Source organism: Perna viridis, chromosome 6, assembly GCF_037379345.1.
Source record: "Perna viridis isolate PV_CMFRI_1.1 ecotype Kerala chromosome 6, ASM3737934v1, whole genome shotgun sequence".
Lineage (NCBI taxonomy): Eukaryota > Metazoa > Mollusca > Bivalvia > Mytilida > Mytilidae > Perna > Perna viridis.
This window is the reverse complement of record NC_142450.1, coordinates 19,020,121-19,041,191: the sequence shown is the minus strand read 5'-3', so window position 1 is coordinate 19,041,191 and position 21,071 is coordinate 19,020,121. Positions and strand designations below refer to the sequence as shown.

The window sequence follows — 21,071 nt, the reverse complement described above, 5'->3', positions numbered from 1 at the left end:
AAATTGTTTTAATTGCGTCAGAATGGAAACCTCATTTGCGCTGGTCAACCTGTACACACATTGCAATTAATATATACAGCTTAAAATAATAAATAAACAAAAAGTAGAACACAACAACAATGTAGTGGTCCTGGTTGAATATAATTTCTGTTAAACTGAACCCTACCACGAGAAGCTTATGACCGGGAAGAAATGTTTAAACCGTTTGGCACCGCTGAATTTTTTGTCATTGTCCAAAACAAGAGTCCCTCATCAGAGATTGTTTATTTATAGCATAACTGTTTATGTATGGCGTATAAGATGAAGATTCCAGGTTTTGGTCCCATAAGTGTTTTTGTTTTTTTGTTTTTTATGTGGCTTTATTTGGACAGAAATGAGCAAATGATAGCCTAGATACTATTTACAAGATATAGACAAACAAAAGATTTAAAGTTTGCGTGCACAAAGGAAAAACTAGGTATTCCAAACAGATAACATTTTAGTTTAAAGCGACACTCATCTAACCTGACAAATTTCAGTTATAAATGTGTCGAAAATACAACACAAATACCGGTAATATATATTGTAAATTTAGATATGCTGTACACGTGTTTCAAGGAGTAAACTCTCTCTCATCAAATATTTAGGAGAAAATTATCAAAATATTAGTTGTATACAAGAAGTATTCATAACCAAAACTGTCGAAGGAGGAAGCCACATCGGAAGTTACTCACAGATAAATTCTATGCATTTTTGAACGAGAAAAATGTAAGGATTAAAAAATCCCTCGACTAAGATTTGATTGAACCTTGTCTTATAAATAATTCTTTAGGAATTCGATTTCACATGGCCAAAAATGAACGAGTGGGTTGAATAAAAATGTATCCTCAAGCAGAACTATAATGGCCATATTCCAGCATAGTTTCAGTACAGTCTTTGCTCGTTTTGAAGCTTAAATCCATTTCATTAATTTTAGTATTTTGAACATAATTCTTCTGATATTCTCTAATACAAATCCGAAATGAGCACATTCTTTTTCTAGAATTATAGAAGCGTAAGTCAAGTGTTGAGACATTCAGTCAACTCAAAATGGTTTAATGAATTGATATATTAGATATATTACTGGCATTCTTTAGATAATTGTTTACCTACTGAACTAAATCTTTCAACGTTTATTTTTATAATGATTATAATCGAATATTTTCCCTTGAAGGTGCAAACTGACTAGTTAGGAAGTATCTGAAGCTTTACGAGACAATATTAGCAAAAAAAAAAAAAAAACGATTTTTTGCATCCATCAGCCCCATGAAAACTGATGTATCTAACGGGTCATAGATTTCCTTTCCTCGTTTGTCTATCCCGGACTTGATTTTTTATGAGCAACTCGGCGGGTGTTTCTAGAAAAGCAGAGGACGCTTACCCTACCGGTGCACCTGGTCCATGCTCCCTCCCAGTTTTTAGTGGAGTCCGAGTTGCTCATTTACATTAGTTACTTTGTATGTATGACTTTAGTTACTTTATGTCTGGTCTTTGTCCCTGGATTACATTCTTTTGATTACCGCTATAACCTTTGTTCCCTTGATTACTCTTTATTGGATTATAACCTATCAGATCATTAAGCAGCTGTTTACTCATTAAGAAATTATTCTTGAGGTTTAGCACAGATGTCACGTGACCGTTTGTTTCAGAAAACGTTTTACATTGTCAAGAAAATAACAAACGTAATGATATAAATAGAACCTTCTTGTTTTCACCAATGCAAAACAAGATTTAGTCAAATCAACCTGTCCTATATGATAAGGCTACAAAAACCAAAGATCGTCCCATAATATAGTAAAAATAAAACAGGTTACAGTGGAGCTATGAGTACAATTTAGTAATAGCGTATGAGGCGCACTTTTATACTATTGCTCTGCATCTTGCAATGATGACAAGTTAAGAAATCAGGATACTTGATTCTAGCCCTGGAATTTATAAGGAACTGGGAAATTTAAACACTCTATAGAGGGAAAGCTGGAAAGTTGACGTCCTGGTTGACATATATGATGACTGTCAAAATCGAAGGAATAGTCTATGTATGACGCGGCGGAAGCTGTGTGAGTAGTTTCTTTTATTGTAGATCTGAGAGATTAATAAACGGAAGCTATTCCCCAAATTTAAGATTGTTGATGGAGAGAACATCGTCATTATGTGAAATAAAAGGATGCAACTTGTTTAACTATCTTGGCCTTTACAAGTTCTCCGATCCATACAAAAAAAATACACGTTTTAGATAAAGTAAAATACGTGTCAACCAGAATGCCAACAATTTGAAGAAAAAGTGGAAAAATATGTCGTCAGGCAGAAAATACTGATCAGCTGTTGTTCGGTATAGCGGGTTTGTCCGAGCTTTTGACAAATTGAGGAGTGGTGAAGTTTTAGCCATCATTGATCATAACAACATCATCAACGTCAACTATGATGTCAGAGGTAAAAATTCAAAACAAAATGTTTTCTATAAATGGAAAAAAGTACTCTATAAATAATTAGTTATTTCAAATATCGTTCTAGACTTCATTATTAATTTATACATAACCGGTGATTTTATGATGTTGATTTAAAAAATAATAATAACAGTATTTGCGTCAATAATGTGTTTCTTAGATAAAAAAAAAAGCATTCCACATTTAAGTTTCACACAATATGATAATTCTCATTGATGTTATACAAAAAACTTAAATTTATATTAGAAATACATTAATAAGACTGGTTTCCAATATCGTTTATCAGAAATATATTACTCTTAATGTAACCTATATCTGTAATAGATTTATATCATTGGTTGTGATACATAAAATGAATAAATTAGTAAATAGGTTTAATTAACTATTTTTCATTTTTTCTATATCAATGCTACTTGCTACATTTTATCATTTTACTATGGATGCCTACGGAAAATATGCAAAATTCTTCGGCCGAATAAATCTCAAATATCACACTGCTCCAAAAATAAAATTGCAGGAACATCAACATTGAAATCAAAGAAAGGAGGTTGAGATGGCTAGGGTATGTTTTTTTGCAATGATTACCTAAAGTTGCCCTCAAATGGACCCCAGTAGAAGGCAGAAGCCTGGTAGACCAAAAACAACTTGGCGAAGAACAGTGGAGACTAAGCTGAAACAGGGTGGATATACGTGGGGAGAAGCCCAGAAGACAGCCAAAGGCAGACCCAGGTGGCGGAAAACAATTTCAGTCTTATGTCTCACCGGAGACGAAGAGGATTAAGTAAGTAAATAACATTTTATCAAACGGTTACAGATTTTTGTTACATATCGTGTACCATAGTTTTAATTTTGATTAAGAAAATCATTATGTTATCAACTAATTCATTGTCAGGAGATACTTATTTTGAATCTAATTCTAAAAACTGGGTGATACAAGATTTTGGAGAAGAAATTGTTAATATTGAAGTCATCATATAAAACGATTTATAACTTCCGTTTTTGACTTGTTTAACCACAAGAGCCGAGTATAGTTCAATTAGTATGAGCTCATTTCTGAGTGAAAATCCTACCATGCATAATATATCTTATACTCTTGGTTTTCCATAGGGAAAAAATGAAAATCATACTTCTAAATAGAAAAAAAATATTTGGTGATCCTGGGTTATTCTTAACCTAATAGTATAAGCGAATATCGTCAAAAATGAAAAAGCGTCAGCAGTGGGGTGATTCAAATACTTTAACATAGAAAACATGGCCTAAAAGTGAAACAGATTATCTACACACACAATGTACCTATCAACTGATTTTGTATTGACCGTTAAATTATTCGAAGATGGATAATGACCTGCTTTCATGTCGATTTTCGATAGGTCAGCATTATTTTAAAACTTATGGTTTGTATTCACGTAAAGCTTTTTATTCTATTAACAACTATTCAGTTATGTTTCTATTGATTTTTGATATTCAGTGTCTTATGCTATTCTTTATATATTATTAAGTAGCACTCCAGCTAAGAATCATGCAAAATGTGATTCATGGGTAAAAAGCCTACATATTATTATTTTTGATATTTTGTTTGAATTGCCATAGTAAACAGAAATTAATATTCAGTTTTTTTATACAACCCGTGTTCATAAAAGATAAAAATTGTACAGAATGGACTGTTCAAAATAAAGGGAAACAACTCTGTAAATGACACTCAAATACAATAGAATCTATTGGATTTTCAATGTTGATTATCTCCTAAGAGCAGACAGATTTGAATGAATAATTACATATTTCATGGTATAGACCCATAAAACAACTTAATTACAAAAGTAAAAATATGTAGACTTTTTTCGGATGGATCACATTTTTCAGATTCTTACAAAGACAGCTACTTAATTTTTTTATGAATCCAGCAACCATTACGATTACTTTGCTATTGATTTTGCTTAGTAATGATGTAGAAACTAACCCAGGTCCCGAAAATGAATATGAATTTTCAATTTTTCACTTAAATGCAAGAAGCATGCGTAATAAATTGGATTACATTGAAAGCATATGTGATGAGGCAGACTTATATGTTTAACAGAAACCCATCTAAACGCTGAAGTTAAAAATGAAGATCTTCAAATTGATGGTTATTATAAAGACCCTTTTAAAAAAGATAGAAATAGCTCCGGAGGAGGCATCATGGTGTATGTCAATCAAAACCTTCGTGTTAAAGTTAGACAAGATCTATCCTTAAATGTGGAAGTTATATGGCTAGAAATTTCCTAATTATAAAAAAATTCTGTCGAAAATGCAATAAGTTTTTCGTTTTATGTTGTGATAGTAGGTGATCTTAATGTTGATTTTCTCTCTGATCAAAATTATAAAATACATGATATTATGTGATTGAACGGTCTTACGAATACAATCAAGGAAACAACTACAGTGTGTGACATATGTCAATCCTTATTGGACCCGATATTTATAACTAAGGATTGTAATGTTCTAGATTCTCATGTCATTCAAGTCGATAGACAATATAGTGATCATGAAGCAACTATTGTTTACTTAAAGACCTAGCTTTCCTTACCAAAATCCTTTAAAAGGATGATTTGGGATATAAACATGCTGACTTCCAAAAATGTCATGATTTAATCTCTAACTTTGCAAGGGAATCAGTGTTATATCGGTGAATAATGATCTAGATCAAAATTGTAAGAATTTTAATGATGTTTTTTTTTTTAATTTATGATCAAATGTGTCCCTCAAAGGGAGATTACCATTCGTCCGAATGATAAAGTGTGGTTCAATTCTGAAATCCGACGCGAGATGTGAAAGAAACAGACTCCATACAATTGCGAGAAATTCTAACTCAGAATCAGCTATTAGAAAATATAAAGAAGAAAAAAACCAGCGGAATCATCTTAATAATGTTAAAAAGCATACCAAAGAACAATTTTATCTTAACGCTGATAGCGTATTAGATGAATTTGCTGGTTCTAATTCTAATTCTTACTGGTCAATAATTAAAAGACTTGTAAAATGTTCAAAGGAATCGACTTTGATTACTCAGCTAAAAAAGCAAATGATGAACTAATTTCGGATGATCGTAAAAAAGCAGATCTTTTGAATAGGTATTTTTGCTCAGTGTCTAACGTAGATGGTACGGGTACTGAATTACCTGTATTTCAGAAAAGAACTGATGCTTCCTTTGAAGAACTCCAAATTGCTCAATTTGAAATTCGTGACATCCTTGGATTTCTTAAACTTGGAAAAGCTTTGAGTCTTGATGGTATCAGTCACCATATGCTTAAAGATACCAAAGATACAATAAGCTTTCCTCTTACAATACTGTTTAATATTTCTTTATCACAAGCAATCTTCCCAAGTATGTGGAAAATTACTAGTGTAATTTCTCTGTTTAAGAAGGGAGATAAATCGGAAGTTCAAAATTATAGGCCAATATCATTGTTATCATCTTTTGGAAAGGTATTTGATAGAAGAATTTCAAACATGTATTTAACTATTTACTTACAAACAACTTATTGTATAAGTATCTGGCTTTATACCAGGTCACGCAACTGTTCACCAGCTGATAGAAATTCATCATAGATATGTTATGTCCTTAAAAGACAAAGGTTTAAATGCAGTCGTTTTTTGTGACATCTCAAATGCATTTGACAGGGTGTGACATGCAGGACTTTTAGTTTAATTAAAAGCATATGGCTTTCATGATAACTTACACAGATGGTTTGAGAGTTATTTAATTAACAGAAATCGATGTGTTTTGATAGGAAACTCTAGATCGTCAACTTTACACACCAATACATAAGTTTCTCAGGGATCAGTTTTAGGGTCCTTGTCGTTTCTAAGATATATCAATGATATGGCAACTTTGATAACTTTTAAGTCTTGCAAGGCTTTTTGCAGACGACACATCCCTTTTATATTCCTCTCAACATCCTCATACTATCAAAGATATTTTGAGTTTCGATTTGGAAACTTTGGATTTTGACAGCAATGGTAAATTTCACACGCATATTCTTAATATTGCTCAGTCTGTTAGTAGAAAATTATGCGTCCTTAGGAAGCTTAAATATGTGTTGAGTAATAAATAATTTGGTTCATATATATTTGACGTTTATTCGACCTGTAATGGAGTATGTGTGTGAGGTCTGGGATTGTTGTACAGAGCTAGAAGCTGATATTTTAGAAAAATTACAACTAGAAGCTGGCAGGATAGTAACAGGTTTGCCCTGTTTGCCAGCCGATTGGGAACGGTTAGTTGATAGGCGAAAACATCGACGCCTTAACCTTTTCGATTCCATTCATAATAATACTGCCCCAGAATATCTTATTGGTCTATTACCCCCATTAGTAAGTGAAGTAACATAATAAAACCTGCGAAACAATGATGACTATGTTGTACAACAGCACCGTTTGGCTAGCACTAGTACATCATTCTTTTTTAACACAATAAGAGATTGGAACTTACATAATACTGATGTAAGACATTCCAGCAGTTTAGGCACTTTCAAAGAGCGAATCAAGCAACCTATTTCAAAACCTCCCATTTATTATAATAATGGGATTTAAAAATATATGTAGTTCATTAAATGCTGATCTCCATCGAGTCAATATAATTAACGATCCGTCCTGTAGCTGTGGTCATCCTGTTAAAGATGCTATTCATTTCTTTTTGGAATGCGAAAATCAAACAATTGATGGACGAACATTGTTTGTCCATATTAATCAATATGACATTTCGATTAAATTGATATTAGCTGGTGATGAAAATTTAACTGCAAATCAAAGTGTTAATATTTTCTCATGTATTCATTCATATATCTAAAATACGAATCGGTTTTTATGATAAAAAACACATAACACTTCTCTCTCTCCAGTCACCTTGTAAATATTGGATGTCTATTATGGTCAAGGAATAATATATATATATATATATATATATATATATATATATATATATATATGTAATTGTCGTCATTATGTATACTACTATAATAATTGTTTATACCGGGAGAGGACCTCGATAAGGTTGTATAACTTATGCTGTTACTGTAGCATATTAATATGTTTAAACAAAACACAATGTACCGAGCCGAATAACAAAAAGATTACACAAAAACAATGAAGAGAAGACGAACAGAAAGCCTAAACAAAATGTACAAAATCATTATTGTAGTATTTAATAAAAACAAAACGGAAACACATAGAGTTATTAGCTACATTATCATTTTAGTTGTAATTTGTGAAACACTTGTATATCTTACAAAGGCTCTAAATGTAGGTACACTCATTTGAATAATACTTCGCGTCTTATTCTTACCTGATTCTAACAAAAAATCTGGCACATCAGATGAGGAGAAATTGTGTTCCTGTTGCAGTAGCCCAAATAATGACACGAAACATTTGTATTCTTCATTGATTCATAATAGACTTGTTGACTAGACTGAGAAAGTAACATTCCGGATTTTCCTTTATCTTGAAAGATATTTTTATGAAGGGTAAAAACAAAATTTTCGAGTTAATTGATCTCGGCAATAGTCAAAAATATAATCATAGGGAACACATATAACAATGACAATATCAATGCAAAAACCAGTTAGTTAACAAAAACATGATAATCATGACTTTGTACAGGCATATTCGATGGAAAACTAATCTAGATTATAATGTCAATTTTGATTTTCATCGTATTTGATTTGGAAATTGCTCTGAAAGAGTAATCAAGGGAACCAAGGTTGTAGCGGTAATCAAAGAGTAATCAAGGGAACTAAGGTTATAGCTGTAATCAAAGAGTAATCAAGGGAACCAAGGTTATAGCTGTAATCAAAGAGTAATCAAGGGAACCAAGGTTTTAGCGGTAATCAAAGAGTAATCAAGGGAACCAAGGTTATAGCTGTAATCAAAGAGTAATCAAGGGAACCAAGGTTATAGCGGTTATCAAAAGAATATAATCGAGGGACAAAGACCATACATGGAAAACAGACATACACAACAAAGAACATACAGTAACTAAAATCATACATATAAAGTGACAAAAATAAATGAGCAACTCGGACTTCACTAAAAACTGGGAGCATGGACCAGGTGAACCGGTAGGGTAAGCGTCCTCTGCTTTTCTAGAAACACCCGCCGAGTTGCTCATAAAAAGTAAAAAAAAACTGGATTAACAGATGATTTTCGGTGTTGTTTACAAATATAAACTGTTGACAAATTGAACTTTCTATAGTTTCATTTTTGACTAATACATGGCATATTGTTGACGATAAAAATGCTTTTATTATCTCCTTGTTTAGTGTAGTGTTGTGGTTTACTACTAAGTCATCTTACTGAACAACAGACATGTATCATACATGTATGTATATATTTAAGAGTATTGTGTACCCTGAGGTGTAATTCATTCGTTAATACATTGATGTATTACAGTCTGATGCAAAAGGACTTTGCACACCTGAGTCAAAAACGTCAAATACATAACGACAAAATGGTTGTTGCACAATTGTTTTTAAAATAGTATTTAGTTAAGTTACTTTTATTTCACATACCACTTTGTCGTCTGCTTTTAAAAAAGATCGTTTTAATCTTTGCGACTATAATCCACTGTTTTTAATATGACTTCTGCAATATTGTCAATTGCATAAAATCATAAATCATTTTCTACATTTGAGACCTATCAATAGTGAGCAATGTTTTAGAATAAATTGAATTCGCAGTATAATCCTCAATTTCCCATCCTTTGAATAGTTTTAACGAATAAACAAATAATGATTCTTATATTTAACTATCAGTACAAGTGATACATCTTTGCATATTGGCGGATGTTTCTAGAAAAGCAGAGGACGCTTACCCTGCCGGTGTACCAGGTGCATACTCCGAGGTTTTAGTGGAGTCCGAGTTGCTCATTTACTTTCGATACTGTGTATGTATTATTTTGGTTATTTTATGTTCTTTCTTTGTGTGTCTGTTTTCCATATATGGTTATTGTCCCTAGATTACATTGTTTTGATTTATGCTATAATCTTGGTTCATCGATCACTCTTCCTTTGTACTTGTATCGAATTTCTAAGGGTAATGTTGTTTATAATTGTGATCCGAGGTGCGCACGAGAATTGGAGAGTGGTTAATGGTTGAAAAAGAACTACGACCAACAGTTTATTACCTGAAATAAACAAATTGTTTACGTTAGCAAATTAAGTTGAAAATTAGTCGTTAGTTCTGAGGTCACAATAATGTGAACTATTATGATTTCAAAACTTATAACTAGTTTTACTCTTACGCTACAAGACATCACATAAAAAACTTCAGCAGTAGCAATATGACTCCCAAAGAAATACACGGAAGTGCATATGGGTTCTCAGGAAGGCTATTGCTCTACTTCATCATATCATTGAAAATTAGTATTATCTGGTAAAAGTCTAGCTACTTTAATTCAGCTCCATGACATGTTGTCAAAGAGAATGGAACGATTCCCATTTGGGCGATATCATTTCTTGGTGGAAATAAAGTTGATACTAAGAGAAAGTGGAAATGATCCAAAATAGACAAATCAATTAAAGATGAACATTTCGATTAAAACGCGGGAAAACATTAACTATTAAAGGACCTTAGAACAAATTATCTTAAACTTGAGTTTTAACAATCGTTCTTTTCTATATTTATATAAAATACAGATAAAATTGATTTTTCTTTCAGGTCTAGATGAATTCAATCTTCTATCCTACATTACAACTCCACCAAGATACGTTGTCCTGTAATGCTATACACCGTGTTTGAAGATACAAAACAAGAATCTACCTAGGAGGACCTTCAAATTGCATGCTGTATCTTGAAATTGACGATGAAGTTAGTAATATGAAAATCGAGATATTCTAGCATCAAATTAACTCATCAAATAATTAAAACAACCTTAGACGACTGATATATTTGTAAATACATATAGGACATTACTCTAGATACCATATCCTATTTCGGGTCGTTCAGAGTTTACTTAATTTGAAATCTTATTCGTTACATTTTTTTTTGACCGGATCAAATAAAAACTTATAATGACGAAAACTATATAAAAAGAAATGATCTTGTATTAAACTGATAATTTCGTATCTTTTGGTATCCAATGGTGTATCTTCATCTTATCTTATATAAATTGAAATTTGTGAATTTCACTTATTGACGGAAAGCGGGGACACGTGTTGTAAAGGTAAGACTTTTCTGAAGTTCAACATATAACTTTTCATTATTTTAAGGGCTTGTACAATTATATATAGCCACATTGAAAGATTCATTTGACATTTTTTTCTTTTGCAGAATGACAACCCCTTACCTGAAAGAAAAATGGAGGAAATCTTTTAAATTATTTGATTTAAACAATGATAATGTGTTTACAATAGCAGATGCACAGATTTTAGCGTAAGAAGTATATAATTATTTAATTGAATATCTTATAAAATTGACAAAGGTTCTATTATATCTGATTTTTTAAACAGTATAGATATTGAAACTTTTTTTGAGATTTTTTTCAGCTGTTCGATTTGAACAATGACCATATTTTTTTTCAATAGCAGATGCGTGGATCTTTGCGTAACAAGTATATCATTAATGAATAGAAACAGAATAAAGTTGAGGAAATGGTTTATAATGTGTGCCATTGCAAGATACATAAAATGATAATGAAATTAAAATCTTTTTTTTCACAATCAGATTGTTCATATTTATACATGTATGACTTTTTCTTCATTTCTTTAGAGCGAATGCCCTGGAAAGTACAAACTTGAAAGACCAAGCTGCAGAAGTATTTAAAAACAACATCATCAGAATTTACAGAATGCTTTTTCTTGAATCCGATATTGAAACCGTTGAAACATTCATCGAAAGGTTTACAAGAAAATACAATGAAAACAGACCCAAGTTTGAGAATGAAATTAAAGAAATGCTAACCGTATTTGTGAGAGTAGTAGATAGAAATGGTAATGGGGTAGTTTCTAAAGATGAATTCACAGCAATGTGTCAGGCAATGGGATTAAACTCTTTTGTTGAGAGGTTCTATGGTAAACTTTCATTAAATAACCAAGTTACTATTCCCACTGAGGATTTTATCAAAGGTTTCTTTGATTTTTACTGCAATAATGATAAGGCCAGGGAAAGTCAGTTTGAAAAAGCTACACGTTTGGGATTTGGTGTGATGGATGACATTTAGTGTTCATTTGAAAAGAAAGAATGAGGGTGAAAATAGAGGTTCAATTTAAATCAACTTGTTTAAGCAATATTTTAATCTTTCAAAAATAATTTGTGGAGTTCGAGAACAAAGCTAATATAAATTGTTATTCAGATACTTGGATAGTGCTTTTATGACTTGAATTGTCTTAGAATCAAAAACAATATTTTGAGTGGCAAAAAATAAACATACGATTTTCTTCTGTAAATTATATATATATATATGAAGGTCTCAAAAATTCCCAACAATGTTAGAACTGTCACTAACTCGGACGTGACATTTTATTGACTAAGACCACGAGAAAATTTGATTTTGAATGCAAATTATACAAGTAACCTCTCATCAAAAGCATTAAAATATCAAATATCGAAAGAGGAAGCCAAATCCATCACCAAGAGAATAATTAATTTTCCTTTTCTGCAGTGATATACTAGCTGTCCCTGAATATGGAAGTTATATTTTTCATGATCATTTTTTAAGGCATGTACAAGCTAGTAGCGATTAAAAATGTTGTTGTACTGAGTCAAGCAGAATCAAACATGCAACCGAAATTCAAAACCTAGGTATTATATTTAATTTCAAATAGGGTGTTACAATACTGTTTTTCAGTATATACATGTAATACTTAAGTCAAGGAAACAACAATTCTAGTAGAAATCGAATGAACATAAACCAGGTAAAATTCCATACATTGACAAAAGATACAGACAACAAAGAACATAAAATAACCAGAATAAATATGTACAAAGCAATAAATTTGATATGCATCTCTAACTCTACTAAAAACTGGTTGCGCAGACCAGGTGCCGAAGACATGGAAAACAAGACATCTAACAAAACTAAAATATTAACATATGAATAAAACGGGGTATTTATGGGTGCTCCAGAAGTGTTAGCATTGTATTATTGGGTGCTCCAGAAGTGCTGGCATGGTATTATTGAGTGCTCCAGTGTTGGCATGTCATGTTTCCTCTAGTGGCAACCGATATATTGCCAATTGGAGTCTAGCTTCTATATTGCACTCAATTACACGTTGTCAAAAACGAGTCACACATATATCCAATAAACTCAATAAAACTATAAAACGAAAATTGTGAAACTTATTCGAAATAGACAAATGTAATAAAGATGATTAATAAAGATGATATAATAATTTGATCCTCTTTCACACAGTTTAACACAGCCTAATCGAACTGTCCTGTAATAGCCATACATCGTGCTGTTATTGACCAACCTCGATTAAACCTTCAAGGACCTTTCTTTTACCATCATGTTTATTATTTCGTGTTTGTTATTGAATTCATCTTTGAATAATATTGTTATCCTGCCTACTGAAATGATTATTTAAGATTATACATATCACTACTAATCCGTTCGTTTCTAGATCGAATCGTGCAGAAACTAATTGCCATACCATTCAAAAAGAAGTTTGGAATATTGCAAAGTTTCTAACATAGGTTATGGTCAACGTTTCTGGAAAATATGATTTAAAAAAACTTAATTTGTGATTTTAAGCATAAGACTCATTCATAATTAAGTAAACAGTTTTGGAAACTTACATTTGCAAATTAAGATATTTTCATGTTCCATGACCAAACATAAACAAGAAAATAAAATCATTCACACAGCCCCTGAACCGTTCCGCGCAACAATTTGACGGATCGATGACCGATGACCGGTGACCGATCTGATCGCAATTTTGTTATGTAAAATGACGTAAGATTTGTTTGAAATAAAAGAAATGTAAAATAAAAGTATGAATTGATGTTTAAATCTATGACATTATGTAAATATTTGTAAAATTGACAAAGAAAACAATAAAAACCTTAAGATACAGTGTTCGCTCCGTGGTCACGTGATGCGATCACCGGCTTACGCCATCATTTGGCGTCTGTCGTCGTCGTCATGGACAAATTTTAAAAAATCTTCTCCTCTGAAACTACCAGACCGACATGTTGTAAACGTACCATGATTACTTCTTATGTATTACTGCACAAAAGGACCGTTGGGATTTTTGATCCCTGAAAAAAAAACATAGCCGCTGTTACTAAAAATAAAACATAGCGTTCAAAACGAAATTTAAAAAAAAAATACCTAAATTAACCGTTGCTTTGCAAATTTCTGGCATAGAGCATTATTGGTCAGCATCATGAGTCGGACAAATGCTGAAAGTTTCAAGTCTAAGGTTCAAATACAAACTGTATAACCGATTGAAAGAGTAACCTCATGTCCAAACCGTACGATGATGAATACTCATGCCGTACCGTCATCCTTCCTTTAATTTATTGTAACACTACTTCAACATATTTAAATGAATTTTTTCAAACCACATCTCATACGTTATCCAACAGCTTGCCGAAACTACGTAGATATTTTGTATTTTGCTACATCTCTTACAATTAGGCTTCTGGCGCAGTATTTTCTTGCTCCATGATTAAAGATTTCTACACTAGTTAAATATTCGTCATCATGAATGCTGTTTTGTGGTGTATCCATTTCCACCTTAAAAACCGATTTGTTCACCGTCATAGTTTTCCTTTTCCTCTTAAGTCAAACTCAGACTTTACATCTCATAATAAAATGAATGACAACGAGGCAATTTTAATTTTGAAATTATGAATCTACTTTTTATGCAGCAATATGAAGTTGCTCCAGTATATGGGAGTTATATTTCTAAGTAAATAAGGTATACACGAGCTTGAATGACTATTCTGCCTCCTAAATGGGCTGTCGTTGCATGTGAGACAGAAGTTTGGACCAATGTTATGAAAGAAGACGTCCCACACACTCTCTAAAAAGTTTACGTTCCCGTATTCTGATCTTACGGAGAAAAATAACGATCTAACAAACCGATTGTAGTTGATGGATTTTCATAATGTCAGCAAATTTATTTCTGTAGATAGTATATGTATATTTTCCTTGAACTTTTGTTTTTTGGATAATTGCTTTTTAATAGTATACGTTATATAGTTCGTAGTCAGATATGTATGACCACTGAAAAAGTTGACTCCTTCGAGGGACCTATGTTTACATGTACTGGAATCAACTCATTAGTTTCGGTGCATAAAAATATCATATAAATACAGGAACTACAAATTTCGAGATTTAGTACACGTGTTTCAATGAGTATTTTTTCGTCAGCAGCATATAAACAAAACGCTACGGAAATTAAAGATTCAAAAATTGTCAACAATAATTACAAATACAATGATATTAAAACAGGAAGCCCGATACAGTACCAACAAGTTATACCAGTGTTTGTAGAAGGAGTGCATTACTGTAGTCTTGTGTTTATATAGGAGGTAATCAACAGGTGTTTTGTGCTATTTATGCCACAAAAGATATGCATCAATCATACTGTGGGGGATATCTTATGAATGGTATGATACACATGTGTTGGAAAACGTAATCACATACTCCGATTCCTTCCACCGATCTACGAAACTATTTGACGGGTCGATGACCGCTGATTAAATTATTGCTAACAGATCGGAAACCGATGACTGGTGACTAATCTGATAAAGAATTTGTAATGTACATTGAAGGATGATCATTTCATGTAAGTTTCAGAATTTACTTTTGAACGAATTATTTTGTGCAATTTAATTTGTTTTAGTTTAAGTTATTAAACACACATATTGTAATTGACAAAAACAATATGAAGGGAAAGTAGTGAAATTGAAATTAAGTAGCTGTCTTTGTAAGAATCATGCAAAATCTGAAAAATGTTATACACCCTAAAAAAGGTTACATATTTTTATTTTTTTAATTAAGTTGTTTTATGGGTCTGTACTATGAAATGTGTAATTTATTCAAATCTGCCTGCTCTTAGGAGATAATCAACATTGAAAATCCAGTAGATTCTATTGTATTTGAGCATCATTTACAGAGTTATCTCCTTAATTTTGAAAAGTACAGTGCATTCTATACAATTTTTATCTCCTAAGAGCACGGGTTATATGAAAAACCACGTGTTAATTTCTGTTTACTATGACATTTCAAGCAAAATATCAAAAATAAAAATATGTAGGCTTTTTACCCATGAATCACATTTTGCATGATCCTTAGCTGGAGTGCTACTTAATATCTTTTAGTTCATAGTTGCAAAAATGGAATATCGAATTAAAGGAATCAATCAAATATATTTACCGAACAGTTGTTGCATGATGGAAAATGAAACCTATCACCAGTTTAACAGATTTGTTTGACGGATCAATGACTGATCGGACACTAATCAATGATTAATGATGGATCGCGATTATAGTTGCACAGAAATCCTCTCGAAAACAACAAGTGATTTGCATGTACATTTGCAAATGTTTGTTAAAAAGCCTGGAATAACGTTAATTCATTTCCAATAGATAATACTTATCACACTGAGCATTTTTCTGTCATATTATAAAATGATAGATATATATATTTTCAATAAAATATCAATGTTTAAAATGATGTAAAAACAGTATGTTTAAATTTAAATTCAGTTGTAGAAAATTGTATGGTAACATTACAAACTTTATTTGTATTCAGCCTCTTTTAATGGGAGATAATTGGCAGGAAAATGTTCTATAGAAATATTATGAAGATTTTAGTTTTTTAAATGTAAGTGTTTGTTAGAATCAGTCCAAATGGGAAAAATTAAAAACATGCATGTCAAAACCCCACCGATGTTATATCACTCAACGATGCATTCTCTATTTGAAAAGACTATTATTGTGCATCACTGGCTTTGCTAAAAAAAATTCTACAGAATGTAAGAAAAATGGAGCTATTGACAGAGTTATTTGCCTTTGAAATGTTCATTTTTACTGCATTCTATGAAATTATAACTCAATGCACCAACTTGATATGGACAATAATGTATGTATTTTCTTTAAAAAGATGTTGCAAATAGTCAAATTACACTGTCGAAATAATGGGTTTTCATACTCTTACAAAGATCGCTGACCCAATTCTCGATTTCTCTTTGATAAATAAAAGAATGACAGTTAAGTGTTCTTTATTCAAATTAAGTAGAAATACTATCCTCAAGTTTTTTGTTTGTTATAATTTGCGATATGGTAAAATTCCAAAAAGAATCCATATATATTTTGTACAAAAATGGCCTTTATTAAAGCCCAATATTCTCGAAATCAAATACGGCGACATATGTTTTTACATTAAATCCCCATACTCAGTTAAAATCCCGACTTAAAACATTATACATCGTTGTTTTTCCAAAAAAATATGGTAGACCTAGATACAAATATATAGTTCTTAGTAGATATTCCTCATACTTTGTAAGAAATAGTTCCAAATCATCTTCCAAATATACAGAGGAAGATGTTTACAAAATGCTGGAATTTTTAATCGACAACTTATTTGTCCAGTGTGGTGGACGTGTTTTTTCAACAAACGGTCGGCATTCCAATGGGAACAAATTGTGCTCCTTGACTCGCCGACCTATTCCTTCACTCTTATGAGGCTGCCTTTATAGCTAATCTGATCAGGAAAAAAGAATATCGTTTGGCTAGATCCTTCAATCTCAGTTTCCGCTATATAGATGAAGTATTATCTTTAAACAATCCTAATTTCGGTGATTTGATACATCGCATCTACCCAAGAGAACTTGAGATAAAGGATACTACAGACACTGTGAAGTCAGCCTCCTATCTTGACCTACACTCAGAAATCGATGGTAAAGGAAAACTACTGACCAAACTTTAAGACAAACGTGATGACTTTTCATTCAGAACTGTCAACTTTCCTGTCATCTGTGGCAACATCCCTTCGGCTCCTGCGTATGGAGTGTTCATATCACAACTCATACATTATGCCAGAGCTTGCCGAAACTACGCAGACTTTTTGTATCGCACTAGAACTCTAACAAATTGGCTTCTGGAACAGGGTTATGTTGCTACAAGATTGAAGTCATCACTACAGAAGTTTTATGGTCGTCATCATGAACTCTTGGATCGTTATGGTGTATCCATCTGCACCATGAAAACTGATTTATTCAACGGGTCATAGTTTTTCTTTCCTCGTTTGTCTATCGCGGAGTTGACTTTTTATGAGCAACTCGGCGGGTGTTTCTAGAAACCCAGAGGACGCTTACCCTACCGGTGCACCTGGTCAATGCTCCCAATGATGGATGACATTTACCTTTTATGTACGCAAAAAAGAAAGGATCAGGCTGAAAAGAAAAATTTTAATCAGCTGGTTTAATCAACATTTCAATCCTTCAAAGATAAACAAAGATGATACAAATTGTGATTCTAGATACCTGGACAGAGCCAATGTAATTAAGATATGAAATGTCTAAAACCACAAACAACATTTTGGGTGCTTTTTATGTAAATTATATTTACAGTCGAACCTCGATGTGTCGAACTCGGATTAGTCGAAATCTCGGATAACTCGAACTACTTACAAAGTCCCAACAAAACTCCCCTTACTCCAATACAATTTTACCTCGGATGACTCGAATTCGGATGAATCAAAACCTCGGATAACTCGAGGTTATCAATCAGTCCCCTCGATACGACTTCGAGGTTAATTAAGCCTGATGTCTCGAAGTCAACTAGTTAGTCGGAAAACTGATTGTTTTATTACAAACCATGATCGAAGAGTGTTTTAACAACAATTAGCGTGGCTATTACAATTAATTTGTCGACACTCTTTATAATTTGATTTGTTTATTTAATTAATTTAAAATTGCGCGTTGATAGGAGAAACGAGTTTATTAATAACACGTCGGAATTTACAATAACAGTGATATCGGATATTTTGATATATTGATTTTTTTTTTAAAATACAGATGAATTGTAATGGTATCTGACTATTTAATGAAACATCAAAAAGACGAGAGTAAGAGTATTTCAACGACTACATTCGTCTCACTAGTGAATCTGAAATTTTATCGTTATATTGTAGAGCACATGGTTTGACGATACTTCTGATTGTTAATCAAACAAAGCAGCATGTTTTTGATTTTAAAATAACTAATTTTCCTTTTTGTGCAGTAATATACCAGCCGTTTCTAAATATGGAAGTTATATGTCTTAGTTGTTAAGGTACAGGCAGCTAGCAGCGACTACTTCTTAGTTAAAGGTGCGATCATTGCCTGTAAGACAGAATTTGGACCAAGGTTACAAAAGAATACGTCTCATACACTGTCTAAGAGAGATCAAGGGAACCAGGATTCTAGCGGAAATTAACAGAAATGTAGTCTAGACATCGGAAATAGACATGCACAACAAAGAATATAAAGTAACTAAAATTATACATACAAAGTAACAAAAGTAAATAATCTACTCAGACTCAACTAAAAACTGGGGACATGAACCAAGTGCACTGATAGGGTAAGCGTCCTCTGTTTTTGTAAACATACCTGCCGATTTGCTTATAAAAAGTCCAGGGTAGACGGAAGAGGAAAGGTAAACTATGACACTTAAAACAAATAAGTTTTCATGCTGCAGATGGAATTAACGTAAAAAGGTTTATTATTAATATTCAGATCTTATTGAAAAATATTCTGATCTGACAAACTAATTGGAAGTTGGTCGATTCTCATAATACTAACAAATTAATTTTCTGTACATTTCCCTTGAATATTATAATTTTTATTGAACTTGATCCATCTTCCCAACAACGGCCAAAAATTTGATTTTAGCTTTTTCTATTATTACATTTTCCTTGTTGGTTGTTTATATTTGTTCTGTATAGTTTTAGTCTTCTTAGATTTACGTAATTTTAACTGTATTTAGTTCCTATTATTTTCTCTATTCTTTTTATTAAATCGTCTGTACTACTTTGAATATTGGTTTAAACAATTTAGGCCGACGGCGATTTCATGTTGCCTGTTTATGATGAAATAAACAGGAAACGTTTAAATGATTAACGCTGGTGATCAGCGCGCTTTAAATCTGGTTTAAATAATCTTTTCATTCGAAATGCCTGCAAAAAATCGGGACCATTGCATTGGTTTCCAACCATCCGATTTTTACCCTGATATTGTCATTTGTCATACGGACTTTCCTATTACCTATTGCAAAGAGTTTAACAGTTCAACTATTTAGTTATTACCATTTATTTCATCAGCAATTCGATGGGTATTTCTTGAAAAGCAGAGGACGCTAACCATACCGGTGCATCTGGTCCATGCTCCAAGTTCCTATTGGAGTCCGAGTTGCTTATCTCATGTTTTTTTGTAGACGTGAAACTTTAGTTATAGGTATGTAAGTCTCGTCGCGTCACTCCGCGTTTTCATGAGAATGGGTCCTCATCTACCATTCAAATGCATTGAGATTCGTCATTAACATAGCACTGAGTTCAACATAAAAAGCAAAACATCTTTCTGTATAAAAATGCTGTTAAAAATGACAAATATCTAGCTATACAGGATAAAACTTTAAAAAAGGTTTCAAAATAGAAGATTTTTCATTGTGATGCAGCCCTTCGATTTCCCGGAAGTAAACAATAAAATGCAGGTCGGTCTTCGGATTTCAATACGTTCTACATCGAAAATTCCGGAAGGGAAATTGAAACTAGAATGAAACTTTAAAACCGTATTACAAATGCTGTGTTGTTTGTTACTATTTTTCCTGTATAGTAGTACTTGTTGGATTATAAATGATTTTATTACCATTTCATCCCTACTTTTTACAACAGATTGAACGTAATTTGTCGGCTTTTGCAAAACCATTTCATAAAAAAGATATTTGTAAGAATATAACTAAAATCATACATACAAAATAACTAAAGCAAATGAGCAAGAATGTAAGAATATGATTGAGATAAATGATATTACATAGAGCATGTAAAATGAATAGGATAAAAACTAATGCTTCAAAACCTACGTTTTAAAAGTGTTCACAAGCGATTGGTGACTTGATGAATCAGACCAAACAACAAAACTGTTCCACATATTTAGTTGTACGCTGTTATGAACAATCAAATTTGCATCCAATATTTAATACCTAAGTATTTTATTTCATTTCCAATAAGGTGTTTAAAAACTGTTTAAAGTATATAAGATAGAAATTAAGGAAACCAAGATTCTGGCGGAAATCAAAAGAATGTAAAACAATGAAAAGACTATACATGGAAAACAGATACACACAATAAAAAACAGAAACGTACAAAAACGTACAAAGCAACTCCACTAAAAACTGGTAGCAACAACACAAGGCTGTATGAACAAAACTGGATAATATTAGGTGCTCCGGAATGGTGAGCATGTCATGTTTCACTCGTGGCACCTGTCATATTGCAATTCGATGTAATCCGGTTAACGTCTATGTACTATATTGCAGTCAATTACACGCTGTCAAAAATGAGTAAAATAGAGGTCAAACAAAAGCAATTAAAATTATTCACAATACGCCCACATAATTTAATTTTCAAAAACTAGTTAATAATAAGAA

At 32.2% G+C, this 21,071-nt stretch overlaps 1 protein-coding gene across 1 annotated transcript; it reads left to right on the top strand.

The window, feature by feature from the left end:
• Positions 1-6,590: 6,590 nt before the first annotated feature.
• LOC148613953 (uncharacterized) lies at positions 6,591-11,652 on the top strand. The gene is made up of 4 exons (XM_088590402.1): positions 6,591-6,684; positions 10,152-10,209; positions 10,764-10,865; positions 11,202-11,652. The coding sequence occupies exons 1-4, from the start codon at positions 6,591-6,593 to the stop codon at positions 11,650-11,652; spliced, it is 705 nt and encodes a 234-aa protein (XP_088446528.1).
• Positions 11,653-21,071: the final 9,419 nt, after the last annotated feature.

Bases quoted from the DNA above. Each gene is read 5' to 3' on its own strand.
- LOC148613953 (XM_088590402.1), top strand. From the start codon at position 6,591: ATGGAGTATGTGTGTGAGGTCTGGGATTGTTGTACAGAGCTAGAAGCT. The intron at 6,685-10,151 runs GTTTGCCCTGTT...TTTTTCTTTCAG, and splicing joins AGCTGGCAGGATAGTAACAG to GTCTAGATGAATTCAATCTT. The intron at 10,866-11,201 runs GTAAGAAGTATA...TCATTTCTTTAG, and splicing joins GCAGATGCACAGATTTTAGC to AGCGAATGCCCTGGAAAGTA.